Source organism: Melanostigma gelatinosum (genome assembly GCF_949748355.1).
Source record: "Melanostigma gelatinosum genome assembly, chromosome: 16".
Lineage (NCBI taxonomy): Eukaryota > Metazoa > Chordata > Actinopteri > Perciformes > Zoarcidae > Melanostigma > Melanostigma gelatinosum.
The window spans coordinates 8478830-8498403 of NC_136649.1; the positions used below are offsets into that span (position 1 = coordinate 8478830).

General features: G+C 45.2%; 2 protein-coding genes across 2 annotated transcripts; one reads left to right on the top strand and one right to left on the bottom strand.

Moving 5' to 3' along the window:
- Positions 1 to 1679: 1679 nt before the first annotated feature.
- Positions 1680 to 7681, top strand: LOC306790471 (gap junction beta-4 protein-like). Its single transcript, XM_079286749.1, has 4 exons — positions 1680 to 1829; positions 4322 to 4511; positions 5432 to 5733; positions 5874 to 7681. Exons 2-4 carry the CDS (start codon positions 4341 to 4343, stop codon positions 6214 to 6216), a joined length of 816 nt encoding a protein of 271 aa, XP_079142875.1. The 5' UTR covers positions 1680 to 1829; positions 4322 to 4340; the 3' UTR covers positions 6217 to 7681.
- Positions 7682 to 9698: 2017 nt separating this feature from the next.
- On the bottom strand, positions 9699 to 12671 carry marcksl1a (MARCKS-like 1a). Its single transcript, XM_079285950.1, has 2 exons — positions 12376 to 12671; positions 9699 to 11087 (listed from the first exon to the last, which is right to left on the bottom strand). Exons 1-2 carry the CDS (start codon positions 12463 to 12465, stop codon positions 10572 to 10574), a joined length of 606 nt encoding a protein of 201 aa, XP_079142076.1. The 5' UTR covers positions 12466 to 12671; the 3' UTR covers positions 9699 to 10571.
- Between the last annotated feature and the right edge of the window lie 6903 nt (positions 12672 to 19574).

A 19574-nucleotide genomic window follows, 5' to 3' on the forward strand; every position in this document is an offset into this window, starting at 1 on the left:
ACAGTAGAAAACTATAAATGCCAGAGAAATGTACTTGATTTTAAAATATATTTATTCATTAAAACTAACATCATAAAGTTATTCTTTGACTTTGAACAATGATGGAACTATACCTGAGTGAATCATCTTCTGGGGTGTCTTCTTAGCAACACATACAACACACATACGCATACAAAACAAAAACTGCTCCTTAATGTTATGTAGTATTGTTACTTACATCTTCCTTACATCTTGTATTGTTACTTACATCTTGCAAAAGAGATTTTTAATCTCAATGGGACTACCTGGTTAAATAAAGGTTTTAAAAAATAAAATTAAAAAAATATTTTTTATTTTTATTTTTTTTTATTCAAATGTATTCGGTTCGTCATGCGTACCGAACCGTGAGCCTCGTACCGAACGGTTCAATACGAATACTAATAAATAGTAAAGTAAAGTACAGATATCCAAAAAAAACGACTTAATCTATCTTTAGTAAAGGTCATTAGGTACCCTAAGAGTATTGAGACCCTAAACCAAGGTGATTAAGTACAGTAACGAAGTATTTCTACTTCGTTACTGTACACCACTGCGTAATAGGTAGTAAGTAAACTTGAATTGATTGATATGGTCTCTCTCCAGTGTAACATTATGTTAATCCAGGCATAACTGAAAATTCTAACTTCCTAAATCATATTTGTTTTATTATACTGTTACTGTATGATACAATGAGGCCGCAAGCAGGCAAATTGTAACTGTCAAGCAGATGTTGAAGTCATTGCTGCCATCTGCTGTTTGCACAAAGTAAACCTACCAAGATATACACTGGCTGTATTACTGTCCATTACTGTTCCATGATGACGCACACAGAACAACAAAGCAGACTTTAAAAAAACAATTTTTGTCAGCCTAGGGCCTTTCTATATTTACAACTTGACCTCTAACCTTTGTCCTGCTGGCATGACAACGTTTTCTCAGATGTTTTCAACAATGTCTACGGGACGAATTGTTTGGTTCAACTTAACTCTAGATTTTCTCACATGTTCATAACTCTTTATCGTCAGGTATTTTACTCTAATCCCACTATATATTCACAATTTATCAACGCTTTTGATGTTTAACTTTTTCTCTGGCCACTTTGTATTACTTTTCATACACTGACTTCATGTCTATTACAGCATTTACTGTATTTTATTTGATGAGTTACTCTATTTCAAACAAACTGCAGCAACAACTTACTGTAACAGTTTGACACACTGCATTTTTTTAGATCTGATTTAGTTCTGTATGTCTGTTACCATGTGAACACGTTGCTCACTGTAAAAACACATCTGCATTACTGCCCAAAGGGTGTGGCATCTTCCTCCCTCTCTCTTTCTTGCTCTCTTTTTCCTACACACACACACACACACACACACACATACAGACACAGGCATTATGTTTGGGTAGGATGGGTGTTTTGTCACCCTGCTCAACAAAGTATGTGTCTTGTTTCTTTACCTATTCATAAGGTGTTAGGTTACTTGGCTCAGAGGGAGTGGAGCCTTCCTGTATCGTGTAAACTGACAAGACAGGGCATGCAAGTCTCTGTGTGTGTGTGTGTGTGTGTGTGTGTGTGTGTGTGTGTGTGTGTGTGTGTGTGTGTGGTGACGTAGCAACTGCTGAATCTGGTTTGGCAGGAATTCTGAGGGAAGGGCGAGAGAGCAGAGACAGGAACAGAGAGAAAAAGCAGCGGAATAGTTCAAACCAGTTTTTACTGAACTATATTTAACTTTACAGCTGTTTATTAATCTTCTCCTGCTGGTGTCGACATATTGGATTTAGGTAGTCGAGTCTGGTTCCAGCACTAGGTAAGGTTGTTTAATTTTCATTAATGTTGTATCACACGCCTAAAGCGAGGACTGAGCGGTAAACAACAGACTGTAGCCAGTTACAGTGATGTCTTTTTCCTTGTTTACCCTAAAACAATACGATAGAAGCTGTTGTTTATGCCAACACATGCGGAGAAAACCTCGAGGTTATTTCCCCCTAAAAAAAAAAAAAAGACACAATGAGAGTGACGTTACTCATAGTGTGGCAAGATGTTGCGCAATCAGTATAAAGAAAATGTGGTTTTATAAACTGTAGATTCACCACAAAGACAGTCGTTCGGGTGTGATGCCCTCTTAAAAGTTAAACATTTCTACACACACTCGCACATACACACACAAGCTGATGTATATCAAGCCATCGGCTTCATAAATAGCCTACCATGCAATTGGTCTTTCTTTGGCAGATTTAATGCCTTCCTGAAATGAAAACAGTTTGCTCTCATTGAAGATCTACGGTTTCATTTGCCACTACATCCCTCGCACAAACAATCCGTGTAATTGACCATTCGCAACAACATTTTATATTTCGTAAACAGCCACTGCCTGAAACGCTGAAAGTTGGTGGTTTAAAAAAAAAAAAAGAAGAGAAATAGTAATGTAGAATCTGAAATGGTCTCATAACCACAGCAGTATGTGGCCCTCACTGGACAAGTCTCATTACTGGGAAGATTTGTTTCATTCAAGCCGATATGACTAAACTAATGGAGTAAATCCAGAGTTTTAAGTGTTAACAACTAAAAGTCCTCAGCCATTCCTGTTTGGTGGAATCTAAATATTTTACTCGTTTGTAAATAGTGCGTCATCCGTCACTGCTCCAGAAAATCGTACGCGGCCTAAAGATGGTGTTTTATATCCGGATTCATACGGATTTTATTTCTCTTCATGACCAGCGAAGTGGTGGGACGTCAAGTAAAAACAAATGGAAAATATAATTTAAAAAAAATCTGTTGTCCTTTCCAAATAACATTTATTTAAAAAACAAACATGTATTAATTAAACTGGATCAAAGCTTTAGTGGTTCCCGTTTATTTGACGAGCAAAAAGGAACTTATATGTGGTGAAATACTCAATTAGATACACATCTTCAGTGAATGAGTGTAATTACATTTTACAAAAAAAAAGGACAAAAAATTAAATATATCTTACAATCGAAATAGAAGAATCTGTACAATGCCAAGTTACTATGAAAACATGACTCAATAGACTGAGCACTGTGGTTACCACATTAGGTTTTGTTTGCAAGGATAAAGACATATTTGTTAAACACACACACACACACACACACACATAAACACAGACAAACAGTATCTAGGTGACTTCAATTGTGAAAGCACACATTGGCCATGGAGGTTTACACTTGAAGATATATTTATAATGGGCTAATGACACCTGGCTGTTTCATTCATGAGCCTCGTTCCCCTTGTTCCACAGCAGCGGTGGTTACAGCAGCTGTGTGCGCAGAATGAACATCGTCCAGGATGGAGCATAAAGACACAGTTTATCATTGACGTTTTATCTTATTTAACACTGGAACAGAGCTGAATTATCACAGTAGGAGAAGCACAGGCGTAACTAATACCATTAACCACGGCCTAAAAGGTCTCGTTACAACTTTAATCCGGTTTCACATCTCGAAGTGAGCACTCCCAACTCCTCAAACTGGTTTGTCTGCGTGTCATAGAGCACATTGTTGGTTCACTTTCAAAAACATATTTGCATTCGAAATATAAGATTTTGCATGAAACGTAAAGCCAAAAGTATTACGGTGGAGCAGTGTAATCTTCTTGTTCCATGAACGGTGTCTAAGGTGTGTGTTGGAAATGTGGTCTAAATTCTGAGCATAGAATCTATGTTTGAAGAAATAGCAAATTTGTAGCTAGCAGCCAGTTAGCTTATTTTAGCATAATATATTGCATTAAAAGTTGGATTTAAACGAAAGTGAAAACATCAAACGTCACTCTCTTATTTGGGTTTGTGTGCCACACTACTTTTTGGTGGGGGAGCAGTTGCTGGGCAACCAGTGGACATTTCAGGAAGTGGTCCCAGCCGGGAAACAGTCGAGCACGTGAACCGCAAATTGTTGCTAAAATGCTTCCAGAGGGAAACCAGAGCTTTAGGGGTGCTGGGAGGCCGAGTAGGTTACCCTTTGACAGAGCTGTTTCCAAATGTCACCTCCCACTCCTGACCTGATGTTGAGTTGAACAATTTCAGACAAGCCCATGCACGCTCTTGTGTCTTAGCCAGACACACCGGTTCTGGGTGCAGCTGTGTTTTGAAGTATTCTATTCATGTAACTTGCATCTGTTGGATTTGGAAAAAATCTAGTAAATTCTTAACCAGAAGCCTACATTTGATTGTATTGTTGTAAGTAATTGTCTGATCGGTTTGTATCTTGTCATACGGACTTGGAAGCACAACCCTGTATTCTCCCTTCCTCTCCGTTAAGGCGTACGTTTGTGTCTATCCCCCAGGCCCCGTGCAGCAGCAGCGATGAACTGGTCGGGCCTGGAGGGCTTGTTGAGCGGAGTCAATAAATACTCCACCGCGTTCGGGAGGATATGGCTGTCCATGGTGTTTGTGTTCCGGGTCATGGTGTTTGTGGTGGCAGCGCAGAGGGTTTGGGGTGACGAGAGCAAAGACTTTGTGTGTAACACTCGGCAGGTAAGATGTTTTCCTTTTCTATTCTTACACTATTCTCACATAAAACCTGTCCCGACTGTTTATGAGTTCAACCACGACGTCGGCTGTTGACCCCGATGACATCATTCAGGGTATCTCGGATTGGGTTGGACGCCTTCATTTGTTAAATTATACTTCAATTTGCAACTTTGTAGTTGTGGAGTTTGAAAGACGTGGGCATTTACCAGGCCGGAAGACTTAAACAAAACACAGTATCGAGTTGCATTATGGGAAATGTAGTTACCAGTATTTTGTGGAACACTAAGAGACTAAAACTATGGATATATCTGGCTATGTTGCATCAATTTTGACCTTTCTTGTTTGTAATTTGTCTCTAGTGAGACCCCGAACTTTGTGACAGTGCAACACCAAATCGCCCTTTAAGGCATTCAGCGCAGGCAGCCTCATCAAAGAAACGTGCTGACTTCTTGGGACTTTGACACATTTGTGAGCATACAGCCGCCCCAAGAAGATCAACTCCCGTCAATGTATTATTTAAGTTCACTTGCTACGGTTTTAGCATTTACGACGTACAGTAACTGGTAGCCAATCAACACCGTTTATTACAGCAAAACCTGTTGCAGACACAGCCATCCTTTAGTCTGTAACCCTGATCGAAATCAACTGCAAAATGCTGACTCAATATTTGCCTGCAAGTCCTGCAGGGAGAAGTTCTGCCGTTTGAATGTTCTGTTATTTCACTGATCCCCTAAAAAGGGCCGTTGTCGTTTGTATTCATCATTTCATGACAGTTGCATTGGTGGTATGAAATAAAAGTGTTGCCTCTTTGAGACTCAGTTTCTTGTTGTTGTTGTTGTTTTTTCTGGCACAAAGGCAATTACAGAATTAGCAAGGCAATTAGAGAAAAAGCAATTGCTGTAAATCTTTGACTCTGTTTCCAGCCTGGCTGCACCAACATCTGCTACGACCACATCTTCCCCATCTCCCATATCCGTCTGTGGGCTCTGCAGCTGATTTTTGTCACGTGCCCGTCCCTGATGGTGATGGCTCACGTTAAGTTCCGCGAAGGAAAGGACAAGAAATACGAGGAGCTGCACCACGGCTCTCACCTGTACGCCAACCCCGGCAAGAAGAGAGGGGGGCTGTGGTGGACCTATCTGCTGAGTCTGGTCTTCAAGGCTGGATTCGACGTCGCCTTTCTGTACATCCTGTTTCGGATATACCACGGATACGACTTGCCCAAGTAACGCTCGTACCGTTTTACTTTTCAGACGAAAGCACGGCCTTTTAATCATCTTCAGCATGGACATTGGAAATGAACAGCCAAACCGATTATCTAATGAATCTCTATTATTATTCTTCTTCTTCAATCCTTTCTTTTAGGTTGTCCAAGTGTTCCATAGCTCCGTGCCCCAACACCGTGGACTGCTTCATCAGTCGCCCCACGGAGAAGAAGATCTTCATGATCTTCATGGTCGTTTCCAGTGCGCTGTGCATCATGATGTGCCTCTGCGAGATGGTTTACCTCATCGGCAAGCGCATCTGCAAGCTGGTGAAGGCCCGCCAGGACAACGACAGGTTCCGCTTTGCGGAGGAGCACGAGCTCACCAACATGGCCCCACCGAGGTCCCAGTACCGCAGGACCGATCCGACGCTGACAGAGAGCCAGATGAGTTTAAACAAGACGGACAAAGTCAGAGACGGTGGTATAAGCACGACCTTGTAGGACTCGGTTGGGGGAGGGGAGGAACATGGAACATCCATGGCTCTCCGTCAGAAGGATCGCAGACACTGGCTGTATGTTGAACACTGTTAAAGGAGAGGACTACTGGTATCGCTGTGTTTGGATATCACATTTTCTAATGCCTGTACTATAGGTCTCATCAGCTCAGGGACTTGTTTGTATTCTTTTAAACACAATCAGTCATTTCGAGTCTTTAAGTCGTAGTGGTTTTTACACCACATGTCTGACCGGCGTTGGGGGGTGGGGTCTCACACACACACACACACACACACACAAATTTAAAAGTTCACACATGGGTGCTCGGGCGCCAATGCTGATCTGGGGCTTTTGTCGGGTCTGATTGGGTCTGATTGACACCAAAACGCGTTCCCGAAAGCCCCACGAGATGGATTTCCGTGTGATGTGATGTGTAATCCTGCAATTCTTAGCTGCAGCTCATGCTATTGCTTGTGTCTCCGCGCTGCAAAACAAATGTCGGCGACAGGAAAATCTGGGTTAAAGTCGTGTAAAAAAAAAAAGAAAAGGGACCAAAACACTGCCGGGAATTTGATGAGCTGATGCCCCACGTCAAGCGTTGAGTTTATAAGAGGATATTTCGAACTAGCTTAATGAGCTGAGCTGGCAGGGTGAAGTTACAGGACAAGGTCACCATGTATACCCCGGACTCAACTACAGTTCAGAGCCGACTGGAGTCAAAAAAGTCAACTGGAATGTCGTTATGCGGTCCAATAGTTTTTTTTTAAGACTTTGTTTTTTATTGACATATATAGCGCTATATTTAATTGCTTGTTAAATAAAAATGCTGATCAAGCTCTGTGCCTAGACAGTCCCTCTTTACAGAAATGTCTATTCTGGTATGTCTGTACACGCAGGGTTTGTAAATGAAGTTTCCTGCTGCTCCTAATACCAGTGACAAACTCACTCGAGAAACAAGGATTAACAAAAATCAACTGAAGCATCAGGTGTAAATAAACATTTATATTATATGTAACCTCTTGAGCCCGATGGAGCGGTACCAGGTCCTCTCCTGTGGTTACAAAAAGTCAGGATGGAAGATGGTCTATTTTTAAGAAGATATATGTTATAAAGATTTGAAGCTTTCAGGAAACCAACTGCATGTTGTCCAAACTATTGTCTGTTTTATTACAATGTATTTTATCAATGAAGTCATAATTTATAATAAGGCTTGTCTAAGATGAACTAGACCGACGCATAACTGCATAACTGTGATCACCGGCTCGCTCAGTGAATTGCATGATGGTTGGTGATTTTGTCCGACTTGCCACGGAGGCTCAACTGCATTAAAAATGGAAATCTGAGAGGAAAAAGACGCGTGCAGTTTTGTGACCTAGGTGCCATTGAATCTCTCAAAGGGCTACAGCAGCGAAGTGCTTGATGGGAAATGACTTGCCTATAAATGGAGCTAAGCGCTTAGCTCGTAAAAGCTTCTATTATCCTTTTTCATCATTATTCCACAATGTTTATCTACAAGACCGTAAGCAGTAACAAATGTATTTAATGAGTATATTGCTGGCATTATGAATTCAACATTGTCCAAAAATCCCACCTGGACAGAAAAGTTCTGCCTTTCACAATGCAGTATTCAACCCCCTTGATTTGTTTTAGAATGAGCTTTGCGTCACATTAAATTGCCGTGTTTGATTTTAGTGTTATCATTATAATTTTATTTATTGTTATTGTTTATTGTGTTGTTACAGCTAAGTGGAATCCAGCCATCGTAGATTGTATAATTTACTCATAAAATAGCCTATTGTACACATGAATTAACTTATTTTGTTGGTTAAAAAGCAACAATTTTATCACAGAACGTCAAACAAAAGTTGGAATAAAAACAGTTGAATTATGTTCTGTTACCACTAGATGGCAGCATGTCCCACGTTGACAATACATGTCAATGTATCCATCGATATATTTACAGACATTTTAGGGATTTTTGTCTCGAGATTTGTTGTTGTACAAAGGGACAGGGCGCAAAAGCAGCCACAGTGAACCATCATTCATCAAGGTAAGAACACAAATATTTACCCGTGAAGTCCCCTCGTGTTTAAAACCACGTGCCGGTGGCGTGCATCAAGAGCTCTGAACACAGCTGCACATGTGGGAGGCGCAGGTACTCTAACCAGACCAATGTTGTTGCCTTCAAGTGCTTCTTTAAAACGCATGGAATTCCCCCATTTGCTTGTATTTGCGTGGGCTACAATTTCACACGATATTATGACTTACGGAAGTGAAACATCACGTTTCAGAAGAGGAGTGTATGATTTACGTCACAGTTAAAGTCTTTTGCAGTTTTTGTCACTTATTTCGTGTCCACTTTCATGTTTGACAAAGTGAAAATGTCCGACGAGGATGGGATTCGAACCCACGCGTGCAGAGCACAATGGATTAGCAGTCCATCGCCTTAACCACTCGGCCACCTCGTCTGTGAACATTCCTCGATTACTCATAATATTTCGACATACAGTAGTCGTTATTCAAATATTTGTGGATGTAGACCTGATTTGGTTCTGCTCAACATTTCGGTCGACGTTGCTGCTTTTACACAGTGTTGTACGGAAACGCGTAAGGCCAAATCTACTTCCACATCTCATTAAAGCGCATTATACGCCCTGCTAATGATACGACGAAAAAACTAGCTGACTTTGGCTAATAGCATAACACCGAACAACGTGTGAATTATTCGGTAACGTGTTTTACTCTGACCGAACAGCAACAACGTGCAGACTCATGTACAATACACATGTCTGTCCACCACAGGGAGCCAGAGACCAACTAACAATTAGCTAGTTTAAGCCTCTGACAACGAACTGGACTTTACTCCAGCAGCTGATGTCAAACAAGCTGCCATAATTCATTGAAAATTATGTAAGAAAAAAACACTACTTATGATGTGTCATGCTCTCTCACACAATCCACTATTTGGATTCAAATGTTTGTCACGCAGACAAGTTGTGTGTCACGCAGACAAAATGTGAAGTGAAATTATGCAGAGATGTGGGCTTAATGTGCCAAAAGAATAGTCCGGAATGCATGAAAACTGCATCTAAAGGATGAAAATTAATATGCAGATATTGTTCTATTCATGACAAAATATTGGCGCAGTATTGGTGCAAAATATTGGTCCAGCTTATTATATACGGAGCATGCCTGAATCAAGTGTGACTCAGGCCCGTGGAAGCAGCAATGTTCATGTTCACTGGTGTTTATTTTATTCTTCCATTTTCAGAATTGGCTGATTTAATGACAAAGCTTGTTTGTAACTCATTTAATCTAAATCATGGCTTTGAATTACTATTCATCCGAGACAGTTTGTATTCTCTTATCTGCTATTTAACTGAATGTTTGTGTATCCATGATGTAGTAACTATACAATAGGACTAGTCTTTAGTCTACTTCATCAGTGTGTCTTGAGGTGTGAATCAAAAGGCGGAACACAGACGGGGGGGGATCGAACATTTATTTACCCTTATTAAAAGTTACAATAAAATCATTGACATCTTCAAATGATAGCAAAATAAAGAGAACCAAAAACATTGGCCAAAACATATTTACAGACAGTTTGCAGATGAAAAAGCTCACATTTTTGTACACAACCCCTGCATCATAAACTCTGAAATGTGAACACTGCAATACTCAAGAAGCTTGAATGTGGTTTTAGCCAGAAGAACTAATCGAAATGCACGTACAAAGACATTGCCCCTCTTCCACCTCCCCTCCTTGATTTTTTACTTTTCTATACATGACAAAATACGTGAAATTGTTGGGGGGGGGGGGGGGGGGGGGGGAAACATAGGGATGTAGAATTCTAAAAATGAGTTAGATCTTTCTGAAAGGTTATGTGTCCATATAACAGTCATTTCGAGTGAAGGAGATGCTCTGCCCCGCTCCGGTGACAATTTTTAGATCCCAAAAAAAGAAAAGAGAAATGAGACAGAAAAAGAAAAATGTTATAGGGCTGCCACGCTGTTAAAAAGGATGCTTCTTCGTGAATGGGAAAATAAGTCAGTATTCCAGATTCGCTCCACATCCAATCCATTTACCGTCGCCACACGGCAGTCCCCGTGTGTACCATGAGGGGGCGACACACGCCGACGCTTTGATCGTGAGAGGGCCCGGTGAGATTCCGTCTGCCGAAGAACTAATAAAAGGCAGTGAACTGGTGGTTGACTCAGCAGATGTGATATATCCGTTGTCTTCTTCTCTAGTTTCGTTTATAACTTTTAAGAACGTGGCACGCGTCGCTCATATATATATTTATATACTTTTAATCTTGGAAAATCAGTTCAGGTGACTGGGGGGAGGGAGCGAGGGTGCAGTCACTCTGCCTTGGCCTCACCCTCGGGGGCCACGGGTGTCGTGTCCTCAGCAGGGGCGGCGGCGGCAGCCTCCTCGGCCGGGGCAGCCTCTGTGGGTGGGGCCTCCTCCTTCGCCTCGGCCTCAGCAGCAGCCGGAGCTGCGGCGGCGGCCTCGTCCTCTTTGGCCTCGGCGGCCGGCGTCTCCTCTTTGGTTTCCTTGGTCGATTGGTCGTTCTCCTCAACCGCCGGGGAGGCGACCTCCTCCTTGGGCTCCTCGCCGCCCTTCTTGCTCTTCTTCAGAGAGATGCCCTTGAACTTGAAGGAGTTCTTCAGGGAGAACTTCTTCTTCTTGCCCTCCTTGGCGCCCTCGCCCTCCGGCTTGGCGGCCTCGGCCGCGGGGGCCGGCTCGATGGCGTCCCCGGTGCTGTTTTCGCCCTCCTTGGCCGGTTCGGCTGTTCCGTTTCCATCGGCGGCGGCGGCAACTTCCCCGTCGGGCTTGGCCGACACGTCACCGTTGGTTTTGACGTGGCCGTTCTCCTGCAGAGAAGAAGGACTCATTAGTCGTGGCTTTAAATAATCAAACTGGGCCCAAAATAAACATGTTGCCTCTGCAATATGGAAAAATATTTCACTCAAACAGATGGATACACTGTAGATCAAAATGTGGACAGCATTCCAAATAAAAGGGATCTGACATATGACAGACTAGCATTAGCCCATTTACTCCAATAGTTAAATCCATGTTATACTTGAGGAAAGCTGCTTACACTGACAGTGGTGCTGTGTGTGTGTGTGTGTGTAGGGGGGGGGGGGGGGGGGTTAAACAGCTGTTTGCATGACTACTAGGCAGCCACACGGGGGCAGTAGTGCTGCATTCAAACGTCAACACTGTTAGCGAGTTTGGGGAACAAAGGAATCCCCATGAAACCTGCTTTCTGCTCTTATCCCAGAGCTGCAGCTCCCATCTACCACCGCTCTCTGCGCGAGCTCGGTGTGGCCAGAATACAGCAGCGCACACACATCGGCATATTCAATTAATCGACTGCACTCACAAGGGACCGTGGGCTCCTTTCGGTCGAACAACGTAGAAGGAACCAAGTTCATCAACATGTATTGCAATGCGCTTTGCTTTGTATCGTATCAAATAATACATCTTCTGATCTGGGGTTTAGATTCAAGTGAGCCACTCGTGCACTCATCCCAGCTATCGTCATTAGCCGTCGCATATCAGTAGTCAACGCACAGTCTATTCCACTCAGTGTTGAAACTAGTCGAACAACACAACACAAAACGCATAAATGTATATTAGTTTCGGGGCAGAGGTTGTAGTTTTGTTTAAACTAGCGCCCGTCCCCGCCGCTTTGTTTGCAACTCCGCAAAAAAAATGCGCCTCCAGCAGAGCGCGTTTGCATCCTTTGCACCGCTACGCGCCTTTTGTTTTCGACGTCGAGAGCGACTACCGCCCCGACCGCAGTCAACTCATGAGAGAGAGCACAGTCAAAACACACGCTTCTACCCGAATATGTCGTTCTCGCGTCGAATTTTGCGGGTGAAGTGCCCCCACCCGGGGACCGGCGAGTGGAATTAACAAAAGGCAGGTCTGGTGCGCGCCGAGCGCGGACGAGCACGGCCACTCTGGCTGGAGGTCTCCCCCCCTGTAGACAACCTGTTATTTATTGAATTGGCCCTGTAGCCACGCGGGTTAACGCAGGAACGTGTCTGCTCTCTGTGCGGAGCGTGAAGGAGCAACAGCTAGGCATGGCAGCGGCACCCCACGCTGCCTTGTGGGCGCCATGTGTCTCCTCGAGTGGCCTACTTCACTCACCTGGCCGTTGGCTTTGGCGGCGACAGGGTCGGCTGCGGCTGCGGCTTTCCCCTCAACAGCTACTCCACCCTTGGACAACGGGGCTCCCATTCTCTCTTACTGTGTGTTGGAAACAAAAAAGAAAATCGAAAAGAAAAAGCTCGAGGAGAGTTTTGAAGTTTAAAAATCCAGCGCCGGGAACGGGTATGGTCTTGCCAAAGAGGTGAAACAAATCCGACCGGATCTCCTTCGCCCTAGCTAGGTCTGGAAACGAGAAGACTCCCCCTTCGCTGAGTGCGGACCCCACGGCGGCTGAGCTCAAATTAAAGGACGTTGGTGATGAGGCTGTGAGTATTTCTACCGCGCCTCAAAAATCGACCGGAGTCTCCTCCCATGGGCGGGGCAGGCGGGGGTTTTGTCCAATCTGCAGCCGGGGGACGGGCCTCCTTCGCCCCCCCCCCCCCCCCCTATGTCACTGCAACAGTCTGCTCAGCAAGACCCGTTCCACTGTTTCACATGTCTTGAAGGTTTTGGGGCATTTTGAACTTTTTTAACTTTGTTCATCAAAACAGCACTGAGATCATACAGGTCACTGGCAATTTTATTTTCATAACAAACTGTAGAAAAAGTACGATAGCATGATGGACAAACTGCCATAAATGTTATGATTCATGCTATGAATGATGTGAGAAAAACATACACACCACAGAAGTATTTTATCCTCAGATCAGTGGATCCTAAACCTAAAGTTCAAGACTCCGAAAAAGGGAAATGAAAAACATATTTGCCATTCAAACCAGCAGCATCACTTGTTTTGGTTTAAGTGCTCACTGCTCCAAGATACAGTACATGTGCCTAAAAAAAAGAAAGAAGGGGGAGGGTTGCAAATATCATTTTTAGCTAGAAAGGCTGAAAATGAACACCGCAGTGATTGTTCCAAGCTCATTGTTTTCAGACTCCACTCACTGTGTGTTACTACCCTCGTGGTAAACTTGGTATGAAAATAACGCCAACTTCTTTACAGTTTCAAAGAAAACCCTCAGATGGTCTTGACGATCAGATTTTTTGCTGTGAAAATTTTTTTGAAAGCACCGAAGACCTCCATGGCCTCCACTCCGGATTCTTGAGTGACAGGCCCGGCTTTCCAAGAGTAAACTCGTTACATAACGCACATCCCGCCTTGCACTCGCTGGAGACCCTGCGATGGCACTGGGGCTGCTTTGTCACCGACCCAGACAGGGAGACAGTGAATCAGCCTGTCAAGCCGGTAATGAGGTCTCTTGGCCAGACGAGCGAATCCCACCATCGCAGCAATGGCACTGCATTTTTTTTTCTTTCTTCATTGGGAACCCAAAGCTGACGGGTTTCCTCTTGCGACCCGGCGAGGTCAGGGGGGGGTCATTGTGTTTTAAGCTGAGGAACAGACTGCTTCCATAGACCGCTTTCATACATGCGTTCTTATATGCCAGCTGTCTCCTTTTCAAGCCGTTACTCTCAATTGTGGCAACTTTAACCAAGTTACCCCTTCTTTCCCATCCACGAGGCCCCTCATTTATCCGGCAGACGAACCCGTCTCAACAAAACGGCTCCCTGTCTGCTTGTCATCTTTATGGGACTTCATTAAGAGGAATTTATGATTTCATGTATTCTTCTGAGGCATTCCTTTATATCTCCATATGTGTCTCTCTCTATAGGCTTTCTGTAATTGTTTCCACCGAGCCGATGGCACGCGGGACGACCTCCTCCATGCATACTCATACGAGCGTGTCACAGCCGTGGTATGCGGGGCATGCACGGCCCGGAGAATGATCTCCATCCATTCAGTGGGCTGAGCGTCCCACAGTGGAATACACCCTCAGGGTTCTGCACTCCTACCAAACCAACCACCACCACACTCCTCCATACATTCGCCCAAACCTGGCTCATAGTCTGTGCAACTCAGTGGAAGCGATTCTCGTGTTGTTCTGTCAGCATTTCAGTGTTAATGATCTGTAAATGAGTGTGAAAACTTTAAGCAACCGTCACTCCAATCATTTTCTTCGTCTCTGGATGCTGAATGGGACGCTAGCACCAGCAGCCGATTAGCTTAGCTTGGCCTGCAGACTGGAAACACTTAGCCTTGTTTTTACACATTTTTGGGGGATTTTAAAACCAGATAATACATGTTCATTAACGAGCTTTGGAGTAACGTGTGTATTTGTTACCTTTAGACAGAGAGGGCTAGCTGTTTCCCTCTGTTTCCAGGCTAACCGGCTTCTCGCCGCTATAGCTACATATTTAGCATACAGACACGAGAGTGGTGTGGATCTTCTCATTTCACTTTGTCTTACACACATATTAATGCAGACGCAGACTTAATGAATGAGCACACACACACACACACTTGTGGTGCAGACGCCGAGGTGATGACAAGGCCTGATTTCCTTGAGAAAAATCGTGGCTGGAGGACTTCCCCTGTCCTCGACCTGCCTACTTATTTCTGTCACGTTCAGCATGGCGCTTCTTCTCCTCTTCACACACTCCCCCCCCCCCCCCCCCCCCCCCCCCCTCCGAGCTAGTCAATGCCCCTGTTTGTGTGAGTGCCCACTTTGCATGGCCTGACACAGGATGAGCTCCCAAATCCCGCTAAAAGCCTTCATTGTCTCTCTCTCTCTCTGTCTGTCTCTCTCTCTCTCTCTCTCTCTCTCTCTCTCTCTCTCTCTCTCTCTCTCTCTCTCTCTCTCTCTCTCTCTCTCTCTCTGCGAGACAACTGATGAGCATGACAAGTAGAAAGAGAGGAAAAAAGAAGAGAGCGAGGAGGAGGACTGGAGCGAGGGAGGAGAATCAGAAAGTGTCTCTGGGGTTCCTTTTGCTTGAGGGAGGAGAAACGTTATCTTCATGACAGTCACCTTGAACACATTACTTGGGCATATCAGCGTGATGAATATGTAATTTCCCTTGGTTCCTCAGTTTGTCAGCAATTCATGCGTACACAATCACAAAAACAAGAGTGCGGGCTGTTTCCTGTGCATTTCCTATATGAGACACTGATGGTTACAAATCTGGCGCATCGCTAACCGGAAAAAATGGCCAAAAAGTGGATTATTATAGTACACATTGTAGTTCCAAAACATTTGAATACGTCACAAATGTGGTATCCAAGCAAACATGTAAATTTCATTTCATAAGCCTGAATTAGTGTGGTATAAACAGAACATTTGCATTGCCAAGCACCTTACAAGGAGAATCAGGTGCACAGCCCCCTTCACTGCCATGAATAGGGGTGCATAGACTTAAAAGAAAGCCCTTTGTGATGCTAATTATTTTTGATCAACTGGCTTATTGACTCCAAAAAGGCCCTCACCAGCAGGCAACCACAAAGCTGCACATGCCTTGTGCAGACGATTCTGTCTGCCGGCCTCTGGCAGTGGCTCACGGAGGAGGAAGAGGAGGAGGAAGAGGATAGTAGCTGGGTGTCCGATGCTCAGGCGAGCTTGCATGTTGGACTCGACTCATTGATAAAATAGTGGTTCGTGCAAACGCAACCTCTAAAAACCAACAGCAGTCATTTTGGTGCGAGTAGAGTTCACTCCCCCCCTCTCACTGTGCCTAAGGTGGCAGACGTGATGCGACACACCCCTCCCATCATTTCTACGTGTGTGCAGACATGCCACAGAGCCAGTTGCCATGGCAACTGCTGCTTCCAGCGACATCTCCGGCCGATGCGGTTCGGTGGGAACCCAGTGGAAGAGGATGCGGCTCCGCCGTTGTTTTTGTTTGCCTTATCATCCCCGACTTGTTTATTTTGAGATGACTTTGACAATTTGTTGCAGCCGAGCCTCTCAACCTCTGCGGCCGCGGAGAAATGAAGCGTGGTTTCCTTTTAACCTTTACCCTTCGCCGTCTCCCCAACACACTCCATTTTTATTACTTCCACATCATAAATTATTTTTCTCGAAGGGTGTGCTTCTCCACGTGTGCTTCTCTGGCATCAAGGCTTTGGTTGTTACCGGCAAATTCACGCAGCGGTGCTTTGTTTTCATCTGTGGTCACAACATGCGGGCCAGGTAGAGAAGGCAGCGAGGGATGGAAACAGATGGCGAGACAAGAAAAAGGAAAGGGTGAGGGGTTAAGAAGTGCAGAAAGCGTTGATGAGTGAAGCAGAGGGAGAGTATATGGGGCTGGGCATAATGTGTATGTATGTGTGTGTGTGTGTGTGTGTGTGTGTGTGTGTGTGTGTGTGTGTGTGTGTGTGTGTGTGTGTGTGTGTGTGTGTGTGTGTCAGACAGGGGCATACAGTAGCAAGGCAGCTCATCAACACTGCCAACGGCACTGCGGCGTTACTAGGTCAGTGTGCCATCATCTCATTCATCATTATCACAGCCTGCTTGTCCTCCTCCGCTCTCCCTCCTCATCCCTCCCACACATTCTTTGCAGTTGCTCTCTTCTTCCCGCAATGGGAGACACGGCGAGCTTCGGAGGGCAGAATGGGAAAGTAAAACGCAGCAGGGAAACAGCGAAATCATCTTCCTCTTATGAGCAGACAAAACCAACAAAATTGTGCATCACAGTGTACGCCGAGTCAGATAAAATCAATACCATCTCTCATATCTGTGCGCTTAATGGTGCCGGGGGCGGGGGGGGGGGGGAGGTTAGCTTAGCATGAAGACAGGAGAAAACAGCGAGCTATTTTGTTTGGTTATAACAACATAAACCAAAGTGAGTAAAGACAACAATGTGGTTTTACGGGTACTTAGGCGCCACACAGGTTTCTTGCCCAGGTCGGAGCCGAGTGACTTCCAGAAGACTCCGCTGGTCGACTGACAAGGACTTAGGCTGAGGCCTTGTAAGGCTGGAAACCCAGTGACCCCTGCTAAAGACTCGCGACTCATTAGAAAAGTGTCAGTCATATAAAAATGACCGTTCATCACATACACGTCTGTCAAGAAAAAAACAACACAGGACGTCAGATGCCCCGTGAGACACCAACTATCCCGGGGGAATTCAGTTTAATTTAGCAGGACACACTCCAAAACCAATAGAGCACAATGGGCTGTAATTCATGACAGCTTTGCATTCCTGCATATTAGAGAAGGGCCTGAGTGATGTCGGTCCACACAGACATCTCCCCTGCTGCTCAGGAATAACTGGCAGCATGAGTGGCGTTTGTTTGGTACACACAAAGACATTTATATGACAACAAACACTTGGGTGCAGCCGCATGCAAATTAATCCCCCCCCACCACCACCACCACCGCTACACACACACACATAGACTCATTAGCTCACTTCTGGGTTGTCTGCTAGCTGGGGATTTTCTGTTTTTGTTTTGGCCAAGCTGTGCGATCATCACTCTCTCCGAGCCCCCATCAGTTTTTGCCTCTCCCCCGGCTCCTGAAACCCCCCCCCCCCCCCCCCCCCCCGCCCTTCCTCCTCCTCCTCTTCCATCCTCATTGTAATGCAGATTTAAGGGTCAGGTGTAATTCATGACAGCTTTGCTGGGGGATGGGAGCCGAGAGAAGAGGTTTGTGGGGAGAGGCTGTGGTTGGTGTTAAGTATGACCTGGCAGCCCTGCTGGGCCTCAGTCCGGTGTGGGCTGGGGGGGGGGGTGGGTGGGGGGGGGGGGGGGTGGGTGGGGGGGGGGGTGGGGGGGGGGGGGGGAGAAAGAGCGAGAGAAAGAGAGAGCTTTGAGGGTTATCTGACAGCCTGGACAGACATCAGATAGCAACATCCCGGCCTCTTGAAAAAAGATGGCAGACGCTCGTATCTCCATTCACCATAATCTCATCCAGGAGTGGAACTGAGAAGAACAGGATGTTCGATGCCGTTTCTGCTCCGTCTAGACATAATGAGCTGAATGTGACCGAGGTCCTGTTGTTGTTCCCCTCGGTCATGCACGAATACCATGTCGAACGAACTGGAAAACGAATAGAGATCATCATTTGCAAATGGTAGTGCATTCATCTGTGTGGAGGCAGTGAAAGCCATTATCCCAAAACATCGCTAATTTGTGCAGATTGTTCAGCTGTTGCTGAATGAGGTGTTGTGGTAAATTTGGGTTTTTATATTCTGAAAATGTGTCAGGGTGTGTTGTGTTATTGTGTGTATAATCACCATGTGTGTCCGCGCATTTGGGGTCGGCCTAGTTCTTAAGACCTCAGCTTAAGCTACGGCCACGCTCGTCCCAGCTGTCGGAGAAGTCAAACCCTGACTTATTTACAGAGCCCCTGCCCTCCTGTGACAATGCACCTCCCCATCCCCCCTCCTAGCAAACACTCACACACACACACACACACCAGAATGGAGGGCAGAGATGGGAGAGAGCAGTCTAGAGTCGATACTGGGCCATTGTGTTGCAATGAGCCGTGTGTGGAATGGATTCATTGACTCTGCTTCTCTTTTTGTGCTGAAAAAAAAGAGCCTGTTGTTGACTCCTCATCCCCCATTTGATTACACTGAATTGCACTCAAAACGCGCACAGTTGCGTGCCTCTTTCAATTCGGGTTAGACTTTTATTGTAATAATTACGACTGTGTGATCATTTGTAATTTCCCGGCCATGCTCCACGTGGGTCTGAGTGCAGGTTCAATGACAGAGGCACAGAGAGGCGGATGTTTGCCAAAGGAGATGCTGGTCCTCCAGCTGAAGGATGCCCTTCCCACTCGACTTAACTCGGTCACTTTTGTGTCGTTTTATTTTGCTCAGCTTTGGCGCGATTCTTCGGTTCCAGTTCCCCCATCTGCCATTGCAGCTGTGCTGTCATGGAGCATCATTGCAGCGCGTTGCGCTTGTTCGTGCGTGACCTATTTATAACCCACCCATTCAATCTCTTGCCCCCGATTCCCTCTCTCTTGTCCTCCTCCAGTTTATCAAAACATGGTTACGTAAAAAAAAAAAGGAAAAAAAAGCAGCTCCTTTTGAAGCAGCGTTGGGTCGTCGCTGGGGCATGAACATCTCTCTGAGTTATTAAATAATTCAGGAGACGGGGTGAGGTGTTGAGTCTGGGTTATTGAGAGATATTCTTAGCTCAAAAGTGGCATAACAGAGACTTGAGTGCCACGTGTTTTTTGAAATGTTGAAAGTCACCTTTCAACTGAAGCCAGAGCTTTTTCCCTCTTCCATAATGTGATGTATGTCGGAGTGAAAAGCACATTCCTACATTGTTAGATCAGTGGTGGTTAGAAAGCCGTGATATTGCTCCGCTAGCTGCAGCGGCCAACGAGCGGTCAAGCGCAGGTTTA